This window comes from Rhincodon typus, chromosome 36, assembly GCF_021869965.1.
Source record: "Rhincodon typus isolate 14 chromosome 36, sRhiTyp1.1, whole genome shotgun sequence".
NCBI lineage: Eukaryota > Metazoa > Chordata > Chondrichthyes > Orectolobiformes > Rhincodontidae > Rhincodon > Rhincodon typus.
The window spans coordinates 20,495,688-20,516,313 of NC_063367.1; the positions used below are offsets into that span (position 1 = coordinate 20,495,688).

The window sequence follows — 20,626 nt, forward strand, 5'->3', positions numbered from 1 at the left end:
GTGAACCCGTCAATGGCAGCTCAGATTTTCATCACTCACCTCCACAGAACTGTGCAAGCCAATGCCATAATGGGTAGGGTAGGTCTGGCTGGAGTGGTTTTCAGGAGGCTTACCAGCTCTCTGTATCAGTTGGCTGGGCCTTTCTAATCTCCTGAGGTACTTGTGTGTTGGTTGAGGGTCTCCTTGGATCTATAAATGGGTGCCTAAGTTCTCTGAATTTATACAGAGCACAGTTTCTGTACTGAATTAGTGTGCTGTCATCTCTGGCAAACTGAAATTCTTCTTGTGCGGATTCCTTAATAGTTCAGGGTGAAGACTCAAACATGGAGTTGGGTTTGCACGTGTTGGATGAAAAGAATTGAGAAACACCCTCCCATATAAAATGTACCTGCTATCAAGATCTTTATGGATGAAAATTACAAGGTACATTTTAAAACATGTCAAAAATCAATCATTTAGAATCAAAATAAAGATGTGATGATAGAAGAATAGTAACCCACAGAACAAAAATGTTTTATTTTAAAGACAAGGAATTCACAGCACAAGGTAAATGAGCAGCATTGATAGATTCATTCAATCTGATCATAAAGGACATTCTTGAATATTTAAATTTATAGATTATTACCTTGTCATTTAAAACTTCATTCCACAACGATAGACCTAATGGTAAAGTACTGCGCGATCTTCTATCTTAAAATGTAATCTATTTCAAACAGAACCTCATTATCCAATAAGAATATTTCTTTCTTTGAAAAGTGCATCCAGGCTCTTTTCAAGGATCTGATTCGTTCCTCGAAGTCCAGCAACCACTTGGGAAGCCCAGATGAAATATTGTTCAACGCGTTTCTCTGTCCATCCTGAAAAGGGATTCAGCAGAGCAGAAGTCAGGCCCATTCCCTCCAAAGGTACCCAAACCCTCTGTTCTTTCCCATTCTATTACTCGGCCCAGCCCCTGGGGCTAATCTTGGTTCTTCAAATAATATCATTCAACATTCACTTTAGCCACCGTGGGGTTTGGTTAGCTCAGTTGGTTAGAGACCATGAATGAGTTGGCCAAATGGCCTGTTTCCATGCTGTAAACGTCTATAACTCTATGACCCAGAGTGTGGTGCAGAATGGTGCCAACTGCACAGGTTGAATTCCCTGGAGGCTGTGGTAGTTCATGGAGGCCTAAGCCCTTGCCTTGATGCTATATAACCGTTTTTCTCTCTCTAACAGAGCATAATGCCAATGGCTCCTCATAGATTTAGCTAATTACCATTATCTACCTACCATAATAGATAGGCAGGGCTCTGAGTGCATTTTCCTAAGGCTCACAGCTCTGATAGTGCAGCATTCCTCCACTTCTGCACTGCATTGCCAGTCTAGTTTGTATGCTCAAGTGGGGTTTACCCAACATGCAGGGAGGGACTGGGAACCCAGGCTGTGCTTTCCTGTAGAGATGGTTAAAGAATAATTGCTAGGAATCAGGGAACACAATAACAATTAGACATGCGCTGGGAACCTGATAGGAGAAAAACAAAAAGGACTGCATTGCTGACCTGCTGGAGTGCAGCGTTTGAGATCCCTCAGGTTGTACAGTTTATCTGCCAGTTTCACTAGTTTAGCTTCATAGCTGCAGTGAGGGGCATGTTGGATCTGTAACTCCTTCCGTTTCTCCTTTGATAGAGACTTATCATCTGTCACTTCAGCAACAATACTCCTCACCTTCTCTCCAAACCTCTCCTCAATCTCCATAAATGTAGTGTCTGTATCTTCAACAGTGTCGTGCAGAAGTGCGGCCTTGCCAAAATGTAAGAAACAGAAAGATAAATTTCAATTGTTCCAAACATCACAGTTCAATTGTTGTTTTGGCCCCAATGAGCCATGTACTAACATACCCAGCTCTGAATTTTCACACTTCACCTAGGACTGGAGTACACAATCTAAGGTGAGTGAGTGTAGCACGGTCAGCGCTGATGTCTTTCATAACGATGTATCACAAAATTGTTACAGATTGAAAGGGGGCCATTTGGCCCATCGTGTCTGCACTGGCTCTCCGAATGAACAGCTCACTTCATGCCATTCCCCTACCACTTGCCCATCATTGTGCCCAACCTTGTGTTTCAGAGAACCATTTAATTCCTTTTCAAATGCCCTGACTGAACCTTGTGAAAGGAACATTTTTAGAATGCTGTGCTGGAATGGTGAGTAGGAGTAAGATGAAATGACATTGAGCTGAAATGTTAACCATTTCTCTCTTCACCGATGCTGCCAGACCTGCTGAGATTCTCCAGTTTATCTGTGTTTATCTCAGATCTCTAGCATTTGGAGTATTTTACTTTGTGCAAAGTGGGAGGCGATATGCGCAGATCATAAACACAGGCAGACTGGTTATGCTGAACGGCATGGTTTTGTGCTATAAACCCAATGCCGATACATTTAATACAGTGCAATGATGCTCTGTTTAAATTATGTTAAAGATCAATGTCATTATTTTAAGACAAGCAAGGATTTAATTAATGATCTTTTTTATGCGGAATCTGTAAAGTCCCCATTGTCCCAGACCATAATTTCAGAGAGATGACTGTACTGAGTTTAACCTGAGGGTCACCACGCCTCAGACAAGGGGTGAGATTGAGAAGATCTCACCTTCATGGTGACCTCAGGCAGTGTGGGAACAGGGTGGCATCACAAATCAGCCATCCAATCAACTGAGCTAACCGATGCCGCTCCCCTTCCCCATTTACCTGTAAGACAACCACATCTGTAATTCCAGCTTCATGGGCCAAAATTCGGGCAACACCTTTAAACAAACAGATAAACAATAAATCCCACTAAGCAATATCCTTATATCAAGCAACATTAAAAGAATGGAAGGTGATCTAATGAGGTGTATAGATATTAAAAGGGAAGCAACAACGTAGATATAGAGAGGATGGGCCAAATGCTGGCAAATGGGACTAGATTAATTTAGGATATCTGGTCAGCATGGACAAGTCGGACCAAAGGGTCTGTTTCCAACTCTATGAGTCTAGAAATGAGAGGTCATAGTTTCAGGTTAAGAGGTGCCAGATTTAAAACAGGGATAAGATAAGGAGGAATTACTTCTCTCAGAGGGTCAGGAGTCAAAGGACATTCAGCAGGCCACTGAATAAATTTAAGGAGGAGATAGACCAATTTTTAATTAGTAACAGATTAAAGGATAATGGGAAGGGGCAGGAATGTGGAGCTGAGGCTGACATCAGCTGAGATTGTGAAATAGCAGAGCAGGGTTGAGGGGCTGAATGGCCTACACATGCTCCTCGTTCTTATGTTCTAAGTGAATGCAAAACTAATGTCCATTGCGCATACAACAACAATAACATATACTTATGTAACATCCTTCATGTCAAGAAACTTCAGAAGGGGGATAAAGAAACACAAGTGGATAAGACAGATGATGGAAATAGGCTGAAAGGAGATAGGAATGTTTAGAGATAACCTGGTGAAAAAACGGTTTTGTAAAGCATGTTTGAAATCAACAGCTCGTTGTAGTGACTTATGTCTGATGGTGGTACAGAAGTAAGCACCAGTTTAGAATGGAAGATAAGGCCTGAGGGATCAGCAAGTTACGATGATCTGGAATGCACTGCCCGAAAGGATGGGAGAAGCTGAACTTTCAAAAGGAAACTGGATAAATACTCAAAGGATGAAAATGTACAGAGTGATGGAGAAAGGGGCAGGAGGCTGTGGGCACTATTTGGGTTGCTGTTTCATTGGGCTGGCTTATTAACAATGGACCAAATGTCCACCTTCTGTGCTGTAAGATTCTGGGATTGCAGCAGAGACAGTACTCAACAGTCTTGCAAAGAATGGACTTAACACTTTAAAGTCAGAGAGGGTTATGGCATAGAAAAAGGCCCTGAGTCTGTGCCAGTCAAAAACAAGCAGCCAACTACTCTAATTCCATTATCTAGCACTTGGCCCATAGCCTTGTGTACTTCAGTGCTTGAAAAATAACTCCATTTACAAACTTTAAGAAATTTCAATTATCAATAAGATCTCTGACCTTGTATGCTAAATGCCAACAGTTAGCAGAAACTAATTCTGACTTATTTTTCCTTTTTATTTGTAACAACATGTAGAATTCTCTACCACATAAAGGCTGAGGAGCCCAAGTCAACTAACACAGTTTAAGAAATAAATAGTTAGATTTCTAGAGGCTAAAGGTGTCAAGGAGAGAGTAAGAGAATGGCATCACAATAGGGGTTCAGCCACAATCATGTTGAATGGCAGAGCAGGCTGGATGGGCCAAATGGACAACTCTTGCTCCTATTTTCCGTGTTTCCACGTAACACAAGCACCACATCAATGAGCCTATAGCTCAGCTCTCATGCCAGCTGCCAATTCAAAGTTTGGTTCCCTTTTACATTTCCACTCCTCAAATCACAGCCTCTCCTACTACAACATTCATAGAATCCCTACAGTGTGGAAGCAGGTCATTTGGCTCATTGAGTTCACACCGATCCTCCCGTGGCAAATTCACCTAATCTGCACATCCCTGGACACTGTGGGCAATTTTACATGGCCAATCCACCTAACCTATACATCTTTGGACAGGCATTCAAAATTCTTCTGGCATTTCTGCCAGTCAGTCAATCAGTGTTGGTCGACTGAAAGCAAAAAATGCTGGAGATCTCAGCAGGTCAGGCAGCATCCATGGAGAGAGAGAGCAACCTAATGTTTCGAGCATAGATGACTCTTCATTAGAGCTGAAGTGAAGTGTGGAGGGGACAGCTTTATGCTATAGTGGGGGCGGGGGGAGGTGCTCGGGGAGAAAGGGTGTTGATAGAACAGACTAAATGGTCAGAATGTGAACAATGGTGTGTGTCATTGCCAGACTGGAAAGAACAGACAGTCCCACTGGCAACAGGGGGAGGGGAGAGAGGACATGGTGACAGAGAATGTTATACAAGCAAAGCTAAAAGGGAAGGAATCCGTTCACAATTCGAAGGTGTTGAACTCAAAACAATGAGCCCAGAAGGTTATAAAGTGTTATTCGACTGTTGGGCGATGGCAGCCCTCACACAGAAGCCCAGTTCTTTAACTTTAATAAATTAAATTTCAGAGAGCCCCGATTCAGCTCATAACCAGCTCCACACCCTGCTATTTAGGGAAGAGGGAATTCCCCCAAGCGCATTTGATTTTAAGACAAAATTTGTCCAAACTGTTTGCTTTGATTAACCCAGTAATTTTTAAAAAAAATGTACAGAACGTGCTTTTTTTCATGGAGTTTTTCCCATATTTAATGTGCAACTACAGAAACCTGTTGGGTTTGGGATTGGAGCTGGGTGTTAGGATGCGACCTCAGGGTTCTTTGCCGTCCTTACCCAGTGGGTGGTTGATGTATGGGGTCCCCTCTGGGTCTTTACGCCGTTGATTTTTGTGCTTGTTTGCTGCAAAATCAGCAGCTTCCAGGACCTGCTCCACGTCCGAACTCATCTCACCTTCCGCATCCGGATCAGCGAGAACCAAGCTGTGGAGCTGCAGTAGAGCCAGAGCAGAGAAAATATACACTTCCCAGAAAGAGCAGGGAATTCCTGACTTGGAGAAAGAACACGCGGTCCGAGAAACAGCAGCCAAACTCCGGGAAATACACTGCAGGCAAAGGAACAGATCCTTAAGGAGGACAACCTCATTATTAGACCCTCCCCCCCACACACAAACACCGAGAATAATCTCCGCATCAACCTAGAGAGGAAAACGCAGCAATAGAAACAGGTCTGGCAGCATCTGTGGATAGAGGGAAAATGCTTGGCCTGCTGTGTTCATCCAGCTCTGCACCTTGTTGTCTCGGATTCTCCAGCATCTGCAGTTCCTACTATCTCTGATTCAAAATTAAGATGTTTTGAGTCCAGTACTGTCTTCTTCAGTACTCATTTCCTTGCACAGTGTATGAGTTGGTTACACTCATACAGTCTTAGAGCACAGAAACAGACCCTTCGATCCGAACAGTCCATGCTGAACATAACCCCAAACTAAACTAGTCCCACCTGCCTGCTCCTGGCCCATATCCCTCAAACCTTTTCCACTCATGTACTTATTCAAATGTTTTTTAAAGGTTGTAATTGGAAGTATGCCACTTCCTGGGGAAATTCATTCCACACCAGAACCACCCTCTGTAAAAAAAATGCCCCTCATGTCTTTTTTAAATCTCTCTCCTCTCACCTTAAAAATGTGCCCCCAGTCTTGAAAAAAGAGACACTACTCCTCATTGTTTTATATATCTCTATAAAGTCACCCCTCAACCTCTGACACTCCAGTGAAAAAAACTCAGCCTATCCAGTCTTTCTTTATAACTCAAACCTTCCATACCTGTCAACATCCTGGTAAATCTCTTCCTAACCCTCTCTAGTTTAATAATATCTATCCATAACAGAGCAACGAGAACCAGACACTGTACTCCAGAAGAGGCCTCACCCATATTCTGCACAACCTCAACATGACTTCCCACTCCTATACTTAAAGGATTGAGCAATGAAGGCAAATGTGCTAAACGCCTTTTTAACCACCCTGTCTGTATGTGATGCAAATTTCAAAGAATTATGTACCTGAACACCTAGGTCCCTATGTTCTATAGCACTATCCAAGGCCCTACAATTAATTGTATGTCCTACCCTTGTTTGTTATACCAAAATGCAATACCTCACATTTATCCATATTGAACTCCATCTTTCATTTTTCAGCCCATTAACCCAGTTGATCAAGATCCCTTTGTAATCTTAGAAAACTCTTCACTGTCTATTTATATTTATATTTGAGACTGATTCGCTGAGCTGTCTAGAGTTGTATCTGACCCAAAACGTTAACTCTGTTTCTTCCTTCACAGATGCTGCCAGACCTGCTGAGTTTCTCCCGCATTTTGTGTTTTTGTTTCAGATCTGCAGTGTGTTTGAAATATCCAGCAAAATATCAAAATAACAGACATACAAAAGTTTATGCCAGAGAAAGGCATAACTGTGAAGGGTCAACTTATATTGTACCTTTACTTCTGCAAAGTGGAGCATGTCCAAGGGAGCCAAGTAACCTCAGATCACATGGAAATTAATCCTGTAAAGCTTCTGGTAGGATGTCCCCTCTTGCCATCCCATAAATAGTTATATACAATCAAACTACGGCTCCTTGGTCATTACAGAAACTTGTATTAAGACCGAACAAGATGCACATTTTTAAAGGCACATTTTCTCAACAAACTTTCACTCGTGTACAAGTTATAGACCAGGATGGACAATACTAGAATCCAAATATTGCCATCAGTGGCCTCTGCACACACTTTAAATTGGACACAGGAGCCGCAGTTACTGTTCTGTCAGGCAGCCTTAGATGGCTAAGGGAGGTTACCTTAGAATCTTCAGCTGGTCCCTCTCCAGGGAATGTTTGATGGGGATGGTGTCAAGGGAACTTTGCTTTGTTGAAAAGAGTTGAGCAGTTTTACTTTCAGTTTAAAAGAGTAGAGAGATTTTTACTCAGTCTTTAAATCCAGTTGTCCCTACTCGGAGTTTTGGATGAGGATAGTGCAGAGCCTGCTTTACTTTCAATTTAAAAGAGTAGAGGCAGCTTTACTCTGTATTTAACTCAATGCTGCCCTGTTCCAGGAGCATTTGATGGGGATGGTATCAAGGGAACTTTATTTTCTGTTTCCTTTCAATTTTAAAATAGTAGAATCTTCAGATATCCCACTACTTGGCTCAAGAAGAACTAATCTCGTGTTCAAAGACCAGCTTCAGCCAATACAGGACACAAAGATAAGGATATTGTTCAAATCCTGTATGTTGCCCACAACTAGCCACATTTACTCTCAACCTCATCCTTAAAGTAAATACAGTAGTCAGCCAAACCCGCAGCAAGAATTTCTGACTGCTGGTGGGCAAAGATTAAAGTAACTGCAGGGAAACTAGTTTTAAATTGGATTTTGGGGAGACATATTAATTAATGCTATATTACAGTTGAGACCAAAAATGCTCAGAACATCTTACGTTAAACTTTGGAGCACAGAAAGCTCAACACATCAGGAACGTTTGAGGACTCTGGGTCTATACTCGATGGAGTTTAGAAGGATGGGGGGGGGGTCTAATTGAAACTTACAGAATACTGAATGGCCTGGACAGAGTGGATGTTGGGAAGATGTTTCCATTGGTAGAGAGTCTAGGACTGGAGGGCACAGCCTTAGAGTAAAGGGAAGACCCTTTAGAACAGAGATAAGGAGAAACGTCTTCAGCCAGAGAGTGGTGAATCTATGGAATTCACTGCCACAAAAGGCTGTGGAGGGCAGGTCATTGAGTATATTTAAGACAGAGATGGATAGGTTCTTGATTGTCAAGGGGATCAAGAGTTACAGGGAGAAAGTGGGAAAATGGAGTTGAGAAACGTATCAGCCAAGATTGAATAGCAGAGTAGACTCAATGGAGAGTGACTTGATAGAGGTGTACAAAATAATCAGAGGTATAGATAGAGTGGACAGCCAGAGACTTTTTCCTAGGGTGGAGGTAGCTATTACGAGGGGGCATAGTTTTACAGTGAGTGGAGGTAGACATATGGGAGACGTCAGAGGTAGGTTCTCTACTCAGAGAGTGGTAGGGCCGTGGAATGCATTGCCAGAGAGGGTAGTGGAGTCGGCCTGATTAGGGGCATTTAAGCAGCTAATAGATAGGCATATGGATGATAGTATAAGGTAGGGGTGAAGGTTAGATAGACCTTAGGATTAAGGTAAAAAGTTCGGCACAACATCGTGGGCCGAAGGGCCTGTACTGTTCTATGTTCTATGGGCTGAATGGCCTAATTTCTGCTCCTATGTCTAATAGTCTTATAAAATGCAATACAAAAGTAACAGGTCTGATATGTGCTACACTTTGTTACAAAGGAAAAGGGGTTATGAAGACCTCATATGTAGTTCTTAGTCGTTACAGTTCTTTATTGTGCAGTGCTGCTTGTATAGATTTAGATTTCTATAGTTAGCAGACTCCAAAGACTCTCCAGTCCTGGCATTACAAGGAGATGAGGGCAGATTCTCCAATTCTCTCAGAGTATGAGCTGGAAATGGTGGGAAAATAAGGCACCAAAAACAGCAGTGTCCAGTACTAGTAGACATACAAGTCAGTGACTTGGTCTTTCAAAACATAGTTATAGAGAAGGAAATCCAAGATTGTCAACCTTCCCGTACTTTGGGACATTGAGAATCCAGCTGTCTCTTTTGAGGAGAATCAGTTGTTTCTTGAAGAAAGTGAAAGAATAAGTAGTCTACTTATCACACAGAATCTGCCAAGGTGGTACAGCAACTACAGTCACAGTTAGATAAAGCAACAGCTCTCAGAATACACTGATCGATCCCTGCTGGGAAGCAAGGAAGTAATCTTATACTAATTCAATCACTAAGGAAAGCAAGCAAAGCCTCAAACATGCTTCAAAGTTTTAAAGTGACCACAGAATCTCAGATATCCAGATTTATAAAATTATGAGATCTTCTAGTCATGCAAGGAAGAGGCCTCAGAAGTTCAAAGCAAAGTCAAGACTATTGAAGCTTTAGATGGGATGGATGATGCCACACCAATGTAGACAGAAGTCAATCATTTGCAACAAATCTTTTCAATACAGAAAAGATAAACGTGAGCTTGACATCTTCAGAGAAAATTCCAGGCAAAAGCCCATTAAGAAGAAATACAACAACTTCCAAGTAGAGACATAGATAGTCATAGAGTCATACAGCATGGAAACAGACCCTTTAGTCCAACCAGTCCATGCAGACCATGTTCCCAAACTAAACTAGTCCCACCTGCCTGCACTTGGCCCATATGTCTCCAAACTTTTCCTGTTCATGATCTTATCCAAAAGTCTTTTAAACATTATATAGAGTCATACAGCATGGAAACAGACCCTTCAGTCCAACCGCTCCATACCAACTATGTTTAGCTGATGATAAACTACCCAGAGAAACAGAGATCCTTAAACTGTGTCAACTTAATATTCAACATGCAGAAATTGTTCATCTGAAAGAGAAACCCATCAGGAAGACACAGAAACTCTAGCAAGCTTTTTCCATCAAAGGCTACGAGTCCAGACTATTGAGCTCCTGGAGACACAGAATGCCTTGGTAAAGTTTAACGCTCAATCTCAGAATGAACTGTAGCAGCTAAAAGCTCAACAGGAATTAGCACAGTCTCATTCCCTGAGCGAGATGACTGAGTCCAGCCAATGCCAGTCAGGCAGCAGTCAAGCAGCAGTCAAGCTTCATAGGCTGCAAACGGGTAATTTACAGAAAGTTCACAAAGATCTTACACTCAGACAAAGGTGTTTTCATCCAAGTGACACAGCAAAGAGCTATATTAGAGGAAAAGCCATTTTCCCACAGAAATATTCAGAATTCCAAGATCAAAATGAACCACTAGCTGAAGAAAACATCTGCTACAGTTAATGAACAACTACTTGGTCTTTCTAAAAGGAAACCTAGGGAAAGATAACTCTTTTATGAATGACAGAGATAATCTTCGGAAATTGTCTTTCAAATAGCTCTGCGAATCAGATTACCACACACACCCTAAGACTAGAGGGCACAGGTTTAAGGTGGGAGGGGAAAGATTTTAAAAGGACCTAAGGGGTAACCTTTTCATGCAGAGGGTGGTGCACATATGGAACAAACTGCCAGAGGAAGTGGTGGAGCTGAGTACAATTGCAACATTTAAAAGGCATCTATAGGAGCACATGAACAGAAGGGGTTTAGAGGGATATGGGCCAAATGCTGGCAAATGGGACGAGGTCAGATTGGGATGTCTAGTTGGCACAGATAAATTGGACTTGAGGGTTTGTTTTGATGCTGTATGAGGGAAAGGTGGGCTGCAAAAACTGGGCTATATTTCAGGTGTCAGGAGACACAGGTTCAGATTCCACTCCAGAGATCCAACTGCAAAATGTGACCCCTCCACTGAGGGAGTGCTGCATTGTCAATGATGCCACTTCCAGGACAAACAGGAAACTGAGGCCACACCTAATCTAAAGTGGATACAATGCATCCCCGAGTAATATATGAAGGGATGAGAAGTGCTGTCAAGTATCCTGATCCATATTTATCCTTCAACAAACCAATATAATGAAGATATATCTGATTATGGTCATATTGCTGACTGTGGGAGCTTGCTACGTGCAAATTGCTTGTCCCACCCGCTTCCTACACAATGACTGTGACTACATTTCATAAATACTCGAATAGTTTGGAAAGGGCTTGGGTGCTCTGAAATGGTGAAATATGCTACAGTAATGCAAATCTTAGATTCATGAGTGACTTTATTGTACAAATTAATTTTCCTCTTTAGGGTTATTTAAGGAGTCCACATTATAAACCCTATACAGAAAGTTGCCTTCCTGGTCATAAAACTCACAACCCTTCTGTACAACTTTAATTTGGTTTTCAGACCCTTTTGCGTTGAACGTCTGCAAATCCTCATCAGTCTCTGGAATACTCAGTAGTTGTTCCCCGTCAGACATGCTGCTGGTTTCATTGTATTCTTCCCTCTCAGCACAAGCAGCCATCTTTTTTCCAAATCGGACCTTCATTATATCAGCATTGCTCTGAGATTGGAGCTTCTGGTAGACATTCTGTTGGACAAGATCCATTCTGCCACGTTCCTTTCCAATGGCTTTGTGCATTCTGCCATTTAGGTCAGATTGTGCAGGAAGTGTTACCGTGTCCCACGAGAGTCTGGGCCAGACACCGTGATCTGTGATCGCTTTAGATTCAATCAGTGCTTTTACGTTTGGAGAACTGGCAGTCAGCTGCTTTGCTCCCTGTAGGAGAGTCAGAGTCGCTCCTTGAACATTTGCATCTTGCTTCATCCTTCTCTTTAATGAAGGGGTGAATTTGCTTCTCAGTACTCTCAAGACAACATCTTCACTCACTGAAAATCCCTCTGCCAGCTGCGCCACACTCCACTCCTCTGGAAACTTTGCCCTCAAAAACCTGAAACATGTTAGAAATCAAATTAATTAAAATTAAAACCAGAGACCCAAGTAATTTTCTGGGGACCTGGGTTGGAATCCTACCATGGCAGATTATGGAATTTGAACTCAATAAAAATCTGGAATTAAGAATCTAATGACCGTGAAACAGTTGTCGATCGTCAGAAAACTCCATCTGTTTCACTAAGTCCTTTAGTTGTTGTCTGTTGTCTTTACTTGGTGTGGCCTATGAAAGTCTGGACCCACAGCAACGTGGTTGATTCTGAGATAACATAGTGTGGAGCTGGAGGAACACAGCAGGCCAGGCAGCATCAGGGGAGCAGGAAAGCTGATGTTTCGGGTCAGGACCCTTCTTCAGAAATGGGGGAGGGGGAATGGAGCTCAGAAATAAATAGAGAGGAGGGGTGGGGCTGGGGAAGGTAGGTGGAATGGTGATAGGTGAGTGTAGGTAGGCAGTGGTGGGAGGAGCGGATAGGTGGGAGAGAAGATGGACAGGTCAAGGAGGCAGGGATGAGAGGGAGATAGGTAGGAGAGAAGACAGACAGGTCAAGGAGGCAGGGCTGAGAGGGGCCGGGGAAGGGAGGTGGGATGGTGATAGGTGAGTGCAGGTAGGCAGTGGTGCAGATTGGTCAGTGAGGTGGGAGGAGCGGACAGGTTTGACCAATCCCCATCACTGCCTAACTGCACTCACCTATCACCATCCCACCTACCTATCCCAGCCCCACCCCTCCTATTTCTTTAAGAGCTCCCTTCCCCCTCCCCCATTTCTGAAGAAGGGTCCCGACCCGAAACGTCAGCTTTCCTGCTCTTCTGATGCTGCCTGGCCTGCTGTGTTCCTCCAGGTCCACACTGTTATCTCTGACTCCAGCATCGGCAGTTCTTACTATCTCTGGTTGATTCTTAACTGCCCTCTGGGCAATTGGGGCAGGTAATAAATGCTGGCCTAGCCAATGATGCCCACTTTCTATGAACAAAGATAATCTATAATTCTGCCATTTTGAACACAATCTAAGAAATTGTATGCCCCTAGCTATTCAGCCTCATGATGCACTGCAGCTCAATTGAGCTCATAATCAATGGCCGGATAAAACTTAGCTGCTTCCTATCTTGCTGGCCCAGGGCACTGAATCCAACTCAGCTAAGTCCACACTGATAAAGGATTATACACTCTGGCTCCACTCTGCTCCTGAGATAACAAGGTGTAGAGCTGGATGAACACAGCAGGCCAAGCAGCATCAGAGGAGCAGGAAGGCTGATGTTTCGGGCCTAGACCCTTCTTCAGAAATGGGGGAGGGGGTTCTGAAATAAATAGGGAGAGAGGGGGAGGCGGATAGAAGATGGATAGAGAAGATAGGTGGAGAGGAGACAGACAGGTCAAAGAGGCAGGGATGGAGCCAGTAAAGGTGAGTGTAGGTGGGGAGTTAGGGAGGAGATAGGTCAGTCCAGGGAGGACGGACAGGTCAAGGGGGTGGGATGAGGCTAGTAGGTAGAAGATGGGGGTGGAGCTTGAGGTGGGAGGAGGGGAGAGGTGGGAGGAAGGACAGGTTAGGGAGGCAGGGACAAGCTGGGCTGGTTTTGGGATGCGGTAGGAGGAGGGGAGATTTTGAAGCTTGTGAAGTCCACATTGATAGCATTGGGCTGCAGGGTTCCCAAGCGGAAGATGAAGTGCTGTTCCTGCAACCTTTGGGTGGCGTCGTTGTGGCACTGCAGGAGGCCCAGGATGGACATGTCATCTGAGGAATGGGAGGTGCAGTTGTTTAGTGCAAACTGAGCGTAGGTGTTCCGCAAAGCGGTCCCCGAGCCTTTGCTTGGTTTCCCCGATGTAGAGGAGGCCACAACGGGAACAGCAGATACAGTATACCACATTAGCAGATGTGCAGGTGAACATCTGCTTGATGTGGAAAGTCTTCTTGGGGCCTGGGAGGGGGGAGGTGTACTCCTCCACGCTGCTCCTTACAGTTTTAGGCAGGGTGTTTACTCATCGTAGTTGTCAGGAAGCCTCTCCACTGTTTGTTTCAGTGGATGTTACAGACTAACAAATACCAGTCAAAATTAGAGCTAACAGTCCTGGCTTTAACTCTTACCTCATCTGCTGCATTGCTTGTGTTGTTAGCGTCCGTGGGGGAGGACCAGAAAGACCCAACTCTGCCCGAATTCTCCGATACTTAATGGCTTTTGTTTTCCGCTTCTCAGCTCTGTACATGAGAGGTGGAACAGAGCAATAATTTCGAAAGCCTACTTCAGCAACTCAAAGGACATCTTTAGTGACTATTATTAACAAAGCATACAACTGTTTAAACTGAGGTTATTCAAATGTTTGAACATTTTGTTCTTATGGTTGCCACTTGTCAATGCAACTTTTAACTATCGCTGCAGCAGTTAGTGTGAGTTAATGTAATAGTTAGAGAGTTAACTAAAGCTGCAATAGTTAGTGTGAGTTAATGTAATAGTTAGAGAGTTAACTAAAGCTGCAATAGTTAGTGTGAGTTAATGTAATAGAGAGTTAACTAGCGCTGCAATAGTTAGTGAGTTAATGTAACAGTTATTGAGAGTTAACTAATGCTGCAATAGTTATTGAGTTAACTAACGCTGCAGCAGTTAGTGTGAGTTAATGTAATAGTTATTGAGAGTTAACTAACGCTGCAATAGTTAATGTAATAGTTATTGAAAGTTAACTAATGCTGCAATAGTTAGTGAGTTAATGTAATAGTTAGAGAGTTAACTAACGCTGCAGCAGTTAGTGTGAGTTAATGTAATAGTTATTGAGAGTTAACGAATGAACTCTTTTCACCTGATTATTTCCTCCAACTCCTTCCCTCCGGGCTCGGGCTCGGCCACGGGCTCCCTGCCACCTCTGGAGCCCCTCAGGTAACGGGCGGCCTGGACCTGGGCCCGGGGCTGGAGCCGGAGGATTCTCTGAGCCGCCACTGAGACCCACATGAAGCTCCGCCGCAATCCCGCTCCGGTGGTAACAGTCATCGCTGAAGAATCGTTCCGCCTTTCGCTTGGTCCTAGTCTGAGAGCTGCAGATGAGGCTCGACTTTGAGAATGGCCAATTTACTTGGAGATATTTCTAATTTGTTGATATTTCTAATCAAACTGTTCATAAATGTTCTGGTACAGTCCTGAAGGAGGTAGGATTTGACTCCAGACCTCCTGGCTCAGAGAAAGGGACACTACCACTGCAGTCCAAGAGCCCTGCCTCTTCATTTATTCATTCGTATACATGTCTGTCTTCCTGCTCTGAAGGTGTTAATTCTGGCTGGGGCCAAAAACTCACCCAACTAGCTATCCTTCACCAGTGTCTGTACAATATTGGACTATGTAGTTCCAACAAAACCCCTCGTCCTGATTTATCCAAAGACAAGAGAAAGAGAATTGCGACCACCAAACATCCCAATGTGCCTCACAGTTTAGCGAACTACTTTTGAAATGCTGTAGAAAATGCTATGGCTAGTGTGTGTTAACAAGAAATTTCCACGATGTGAAACAAAAACGGAAATTGCTGGAGAAAGTCTGTCAGCATCTGGGGAGAGAAAATAGAGTTAACATTTCATGTCCAGTGACCCTTCTTCAGAATTCCACAATATGTTCATGACCAGATAAAGATGCTGATTTAGGATAAATGTAGGACTCATCCCTTGCTCTTTTACCTGCACCACAGCATCTTAAAAGTTTCATTCTAGACAGGCAGTTGTGGGGTAGCTCATTTACCTCACCCAAAACACTTAGGATGACCAGACATCCCAATCTGGTTAGACAGTCCCTGACCAGAAGGAAACACAAATGAAACTTGAGAATGACATACACTGGCCTTACCTGTCTTGTACACCTCCAATACAACTGGCACGTTAATTTCCAAATATTACTGCGTAACTTTTTGGGCAGCTTTTCATTCAATGTTTCAGTGTCCTGATAATTATCTCGAAAAGGTCTATGCAGTTCCTATCTTTTTATTTTTGCAATCTGTGTGAAATTTTGTCCTCTGTTCTGTATGCACCCATCAAATTGCACTGTATGCAGCAGACCTGTATTCCTTCTCCCCCTCCTGCCTACTTGATGTGTCCAAGGTATCTGCTACTACTTCTTTGGCACCTACATCTCCTTTACTGAAGTTGCTTTTTAAATGATCTGAGGAATTGGGTCACCAGTTCTGGCTGGACATTTTCTGGGAGATGTCACCATATAAACCCCCATGAGAGTGCCCATCCTTCTGCCTCCTGTTATTGGCCATCAAAATGTCATACATTATGAGCCCCATAGCTTTTCAATGTGCCCAGTTTTGACTTTTGAAACTTTGGTCGGTACCGCACTGGAGTGCCAAACTGGAATTTTGTGCGTAAGATCGGGGACTTCAATTCAAAAATCTAGTGATTTAGTGAAAGCCATGGCTAACATCATCTCCATTAATATGAATTTTGAGCAGCTTATTGTCTTCTTTATCATCACTGTGGGTGTTGAAGTTAATCATATCCAACAAGCCCCTGGTCAGCTAACTCGGCACAAACCTGTTTCAGGAATGAGAAGGTTTAGAGCTGGATGAACACAGCAGGCCAAGCAGCATCAGAGGGTAGCCTTCCTGCTCCTCTGATGCTGCTTGGCCTGCTGTGTTCATCCAGCTCTACACCTTGTTATCTCAGATTCTCCAGCCTCTGAAGTTCCTACTATCTCAGGAATGAGAAATGGAGTTATGAGGACAGATCAAAGAATTCGGGACTGTTCTCCTTCGAGAAAAGAAAGCTGAGAGGAGATTTAATAGAGGTTTTCAAAATCATGAGTGGGTTGGACAGAGTACATGGGGAGAAGCTGTTCCTGCTCGTAAAAGAGAAAAGAATGAGAGGGCAGAGATTCAAAGTGATGTGCAAAAGAAGCAAGGGTTGCGGAGAAAAAACAATTTCACAGAGCAAGTGGTTAGGGTACCGAGATTACTACCTGGAAACATGATGGAGTCCGGTTCAATTGAGGCATTCAAAAGGGCATTGGATGATTATTTCGATAGAAATGGCGTGCAAAGATATGGGGAAAGGCAGGGGATTAGCAATTAAGTAATAGAATTGAGGGGTAATTGAAATTAGGTAATTGAGGGGGTAGGCAATGGGCCAATGATATTATTGCTAGACTGTTAATCCAAAGACCCACATAACATTCTGGGGACCTGTGTTCAAATCCCGCCTCAGCAGATGGTGGAATTTGAATTCAATAAAATATCTGGAATTAAGAATCTAATGATGACCATGAATCCATTGTCAATTGTTGGAAAAACCAATGTCACTAATATACTTTAGGGAAGGGAATTGCCATCGTCAGTTGTTTGGCCTACACGTGACTTACAACCCACAGCAATGTGGTTGACTCTGAACTGCCCTCTGGCCAATTAGGGATGGGCAATAAATGCTGCCTAGCCAGCAATGCCCAATCCTGTTAATGAATAAAGAGAAAAAAAAAACTAATGTAGGCACGATGGGCCAAATGGCCTCCTACTACACCGTAACAATTCTGTGACTGGCCATGAACTCTGTCCCACTTTATAAGGTCCCAAATTTCAATGCATTTTGGAACTCCTCAATGTGAAAACAAATAAATTGCATTTCAGGAATCTCAAAATCTCAATGTAACTCAATATCACACCAGTTTCATTCAAAAGCCTGGTTTAAGCTGAAAATTTATCTAACACTTTACTACAATGCTGAATCTATTCTGAATTGCTGCTGAGAACATTCATGGGGATGTAATGTTAATGCTTTTGATTATCCTTGACTTCAAAAGACCAATTGTGCTTTTCAAACAGCAGCAGGGTGTTCTGCAGAGATCTGTGGCCAGCATTTCTCTCTCAAACTATTACCAAAAAAATGTTTAAACAGCCAATAATCATGTCTGTGGCACTGTTTGGCTGCAATGTTTATAAACACAATAATCTTAAATGTGCAAATATTAATTCACCTTAAAATACTTTGGAATATAGATCTCCTATACAAACACATAACCTAATGGCCAAATAAGAACCTTTTTTTCCTTTATTCATTCATGGGATGAGGGCATTGCTGGCTAGGCAGCATTTATTGCCCAGAAGGCAGTTAAGAGTCAACCACATTGCTGCAGGTCTGGAGTCACATGTAGTCCAGACCAGGTAAGATTGGCAGTTTCCTTCCCTAAAGAAGGTTAGTGAACCAGATGGGTTTTTCCTGACAATCAACAACAGACTCACAGTCATCATTAGATTCTTAATTCCAGATATTTATTGAATTCAAATTCCACCATCTGCTGTGGCAGGAATTTGAACCTGGGTCCCCAGAACATTATCTGTGTCTCTGGCTTAACAGTCCAGTGATAATACCACTAGGCCATTGCCTCCCTGCAAACCTGCATGGTTTGGTTTAGGATTGGAATGAAAGAATAATACAGGACCTTCCACAAAGATTTCAAAGCTCTTTACAACGAATAATTTTGAAGATTAGCCAAATGTAGGTGATGCAACATTTAACTTGCATAAGATCACAGATATTGGGGAATTAGGGGGTAGCATTAATATCTACATAATCTATCTTCTTTGCTTGATGGACAACTATTGGCCTGAACAACAGCACAGGAGCAAAGCTTCTTTGAATCATATTGTGGGATCTTTTACATCCACCTGGGAGGGATCATTCCACACTTGTTCTCTTATTTGATAGCAAATTCTAATGTGCAGATCCTTCAAAAACAGTGGGAATGTTTTGTTCAAGTCTCTGGAGTAGGTTGACTGGCTAATACCATATCATCCACCATTTGTAGTCCACTTTCCTTTCTACCTTGTTCCTCAGTGTAGACTCATGCTCCATAGGCTTTCAATCACAGTCTGTTTGTCCGTGAGGTATATGACTGAACTTGGCTAAAGATCTCCTTACATTCCTTTTATGTTTTAAAGGAAGGAAGAGAATATTATTCAGAGGCAGACAATATTCCAAACACCAATGGAACCAAACTCCTCAATGTTATATTTTCTGAGCAAACTGTGTCTGCTAAGACTTCAGAGGGAACCATTTATGATTAATGAGTTTACCATGTGTTAGAACATCAGAGTGACAGACCTTGGAACATTGCACACTTTATTCTTTATTGCCTTCAAGAGTAACCTCAATAACCAGAGAGTTCATTTTAGTTTCAAAGTGAACTTTTGCAGCGAGAAATCCAATTTTTTTCTCTTCTCCTGAGGATGTGTGTGTGTTTGGGTTATTTAGAGGGATAAATATTCATTCTTCCATATGACCTACTATATATATTAACTTATGTTAGCTTCATTAAATAAGTTTTGTTTTGATAATAAACAAAAATTTTTATCTTGAATAAGATACCTGGTTGCTAGATGTTTTCGTTACAACTTGATATAGATAAGGTATTTAATTTAATTAGCCACCTCAGGAACTGGGAAAAGTATTTTTATTGATGTTGTGACTCATGGAGTAGTGAGACTAGACTGATGGTGCATTCCTCCAGTTTCAGTCATGACACACAAGAATAATTTTATCTTTGCATGATTACAGGTTTCAAACAAACAAAAAGAGAATATCACATTCTATCTGTACATCGAAGGTGCTTTCAATAATTTATTTGAAGTTTTGCTGTGCAAACTGTTCCCAAAAAACTAAAATTTATCTTCACAGTGTAACAACATTCATATGGCAATTTTCCAATTCCTGGGAACCATGATACAACTACAGATAACAGTGGAAAGGGTTTCATCTGTGCCATAATGCTATTGGTCTTGCATAGTTTCAAACTGGTTCATGAAGAAACCAGTATATATAGAGTCAAGAATGCAGCATGAATATCAACGACTGCAGAGTACAGAAAATTGCATTCCATCAGCATCTTTAATCCCAGTCAAAATTTTTCTTTAACAACATACTGGCTTGTTTTCTTTGTCATTTTGTTTGGGGATTTGGATTACGAATGTTGGATCAATTTCTGTATCCAGTGGCTAAATTACTTCAGGTGAGGTACAGCATACGGCATAGGGATAAAATGGAGTGATTTATTGGAAATTCTATTTTTAGAAGCTTTTCTTAAGAGCAAAATATCAGTGTTCCTGTGAAGAATGCAGAGAAAGCAATCTTTAAAGCTTCAGTGTAACTGTTGGCTTTGAATTAAAACTTTCACAGGTTCTGCCCACTGATATGTTTTGAACTTTGAGTCAGTATTGCATCTCCTACTGTAATAGTGTAGTTTTCTCCATTTCTGATTGAACATGATCTTGAGTTGCTGTGAGAACGTTCTCCCACCAGTCTACATGGAAACTGTGTCGAAATTACTCATGCAGATGGAGAAATAATAAAGGTAAATGAAAAAGCAGCAAAGTCTTTGCTTTCCTCACATGTTGTGCACGTTTTCTGTGCTCACTTGGTGATTTAATTATATTTCTTTAATTTGACATCAGTGAAGGGATAAAAACTCCAGACGTGGGTTTAAATGTTAAAAAGGGAAGACTGACAGTAAGTCAGTTTGGAAAGAACACCATTGTCACATCCTTGATCAAGGACCTGGGATGGGAATCACTACAGCAAAGGAAGGAGAAACATAGAATCCCTACAGTATGGAGGCAGGACATGTGGCCCATTGAGCTCACACCGAACCTCTGAAGAGCATCCCACCCACACCCACTCCCTCCAGCCCTGCACTTCCT

The 20,626-nt window shown here is 42.4% G+C and overlaps 2 protein-coding genes across 2 annotated transcripts; both read right to left on the reverse strand.

The window, feature by feature from the left end:
* Window positions 1-492: 492 nt before the first annotated feature.
* Window positions 493-5,685, reverse strand: hddc3 (HD domain containing 3). Its single transcript, XM_020527398.2, has 4 exons — window positions 5,352-5,685; window positions 2,730-2,785; window positions 1,542-1,782; window positions 493-857 (listed from the first exon to the last, which is right to left on the reverse strand). The coding sequence occupies exons 1-4, from the start codon at window positions 5,461-5,463 to the stop codon at window positions 724-726; spliced, it is 543 nt and encodes a 180-aa protein (XP_020382987.1). The 5' UTR covers window positions 5,464-5,685; the 3' UTR covers window positions 493-723.
* Window positions 5,686-11,277: 5,592 nt separating this feature from the next.
* ngrn (neugrin, neurite outgrowth associated) lies at window positions 11,278-15,112 on the reverse strand. Its single transcript, XM_020527399.2, has 3 exons — window positions 14,759-15,112; window positions 14,052-14,162; window positions 11,278-11,968 (listed from the first exon to the last, which is right to left on the reverse strand). The coding sequence occupies exons 1-3, from the start codon at window positions 14,944-14,946 to the stop codon at window positions 11,308-11,310; spliced, it is 960 nt and encodes a 319-aa protein (XP_020382988.2). The 5' UTR covers window positions 14,947-15,112; the 3' UTR covers window positions 11,278-11,307.
* Window positions 15,113-20,626: the final 5,514 nt, after the last annotated feature.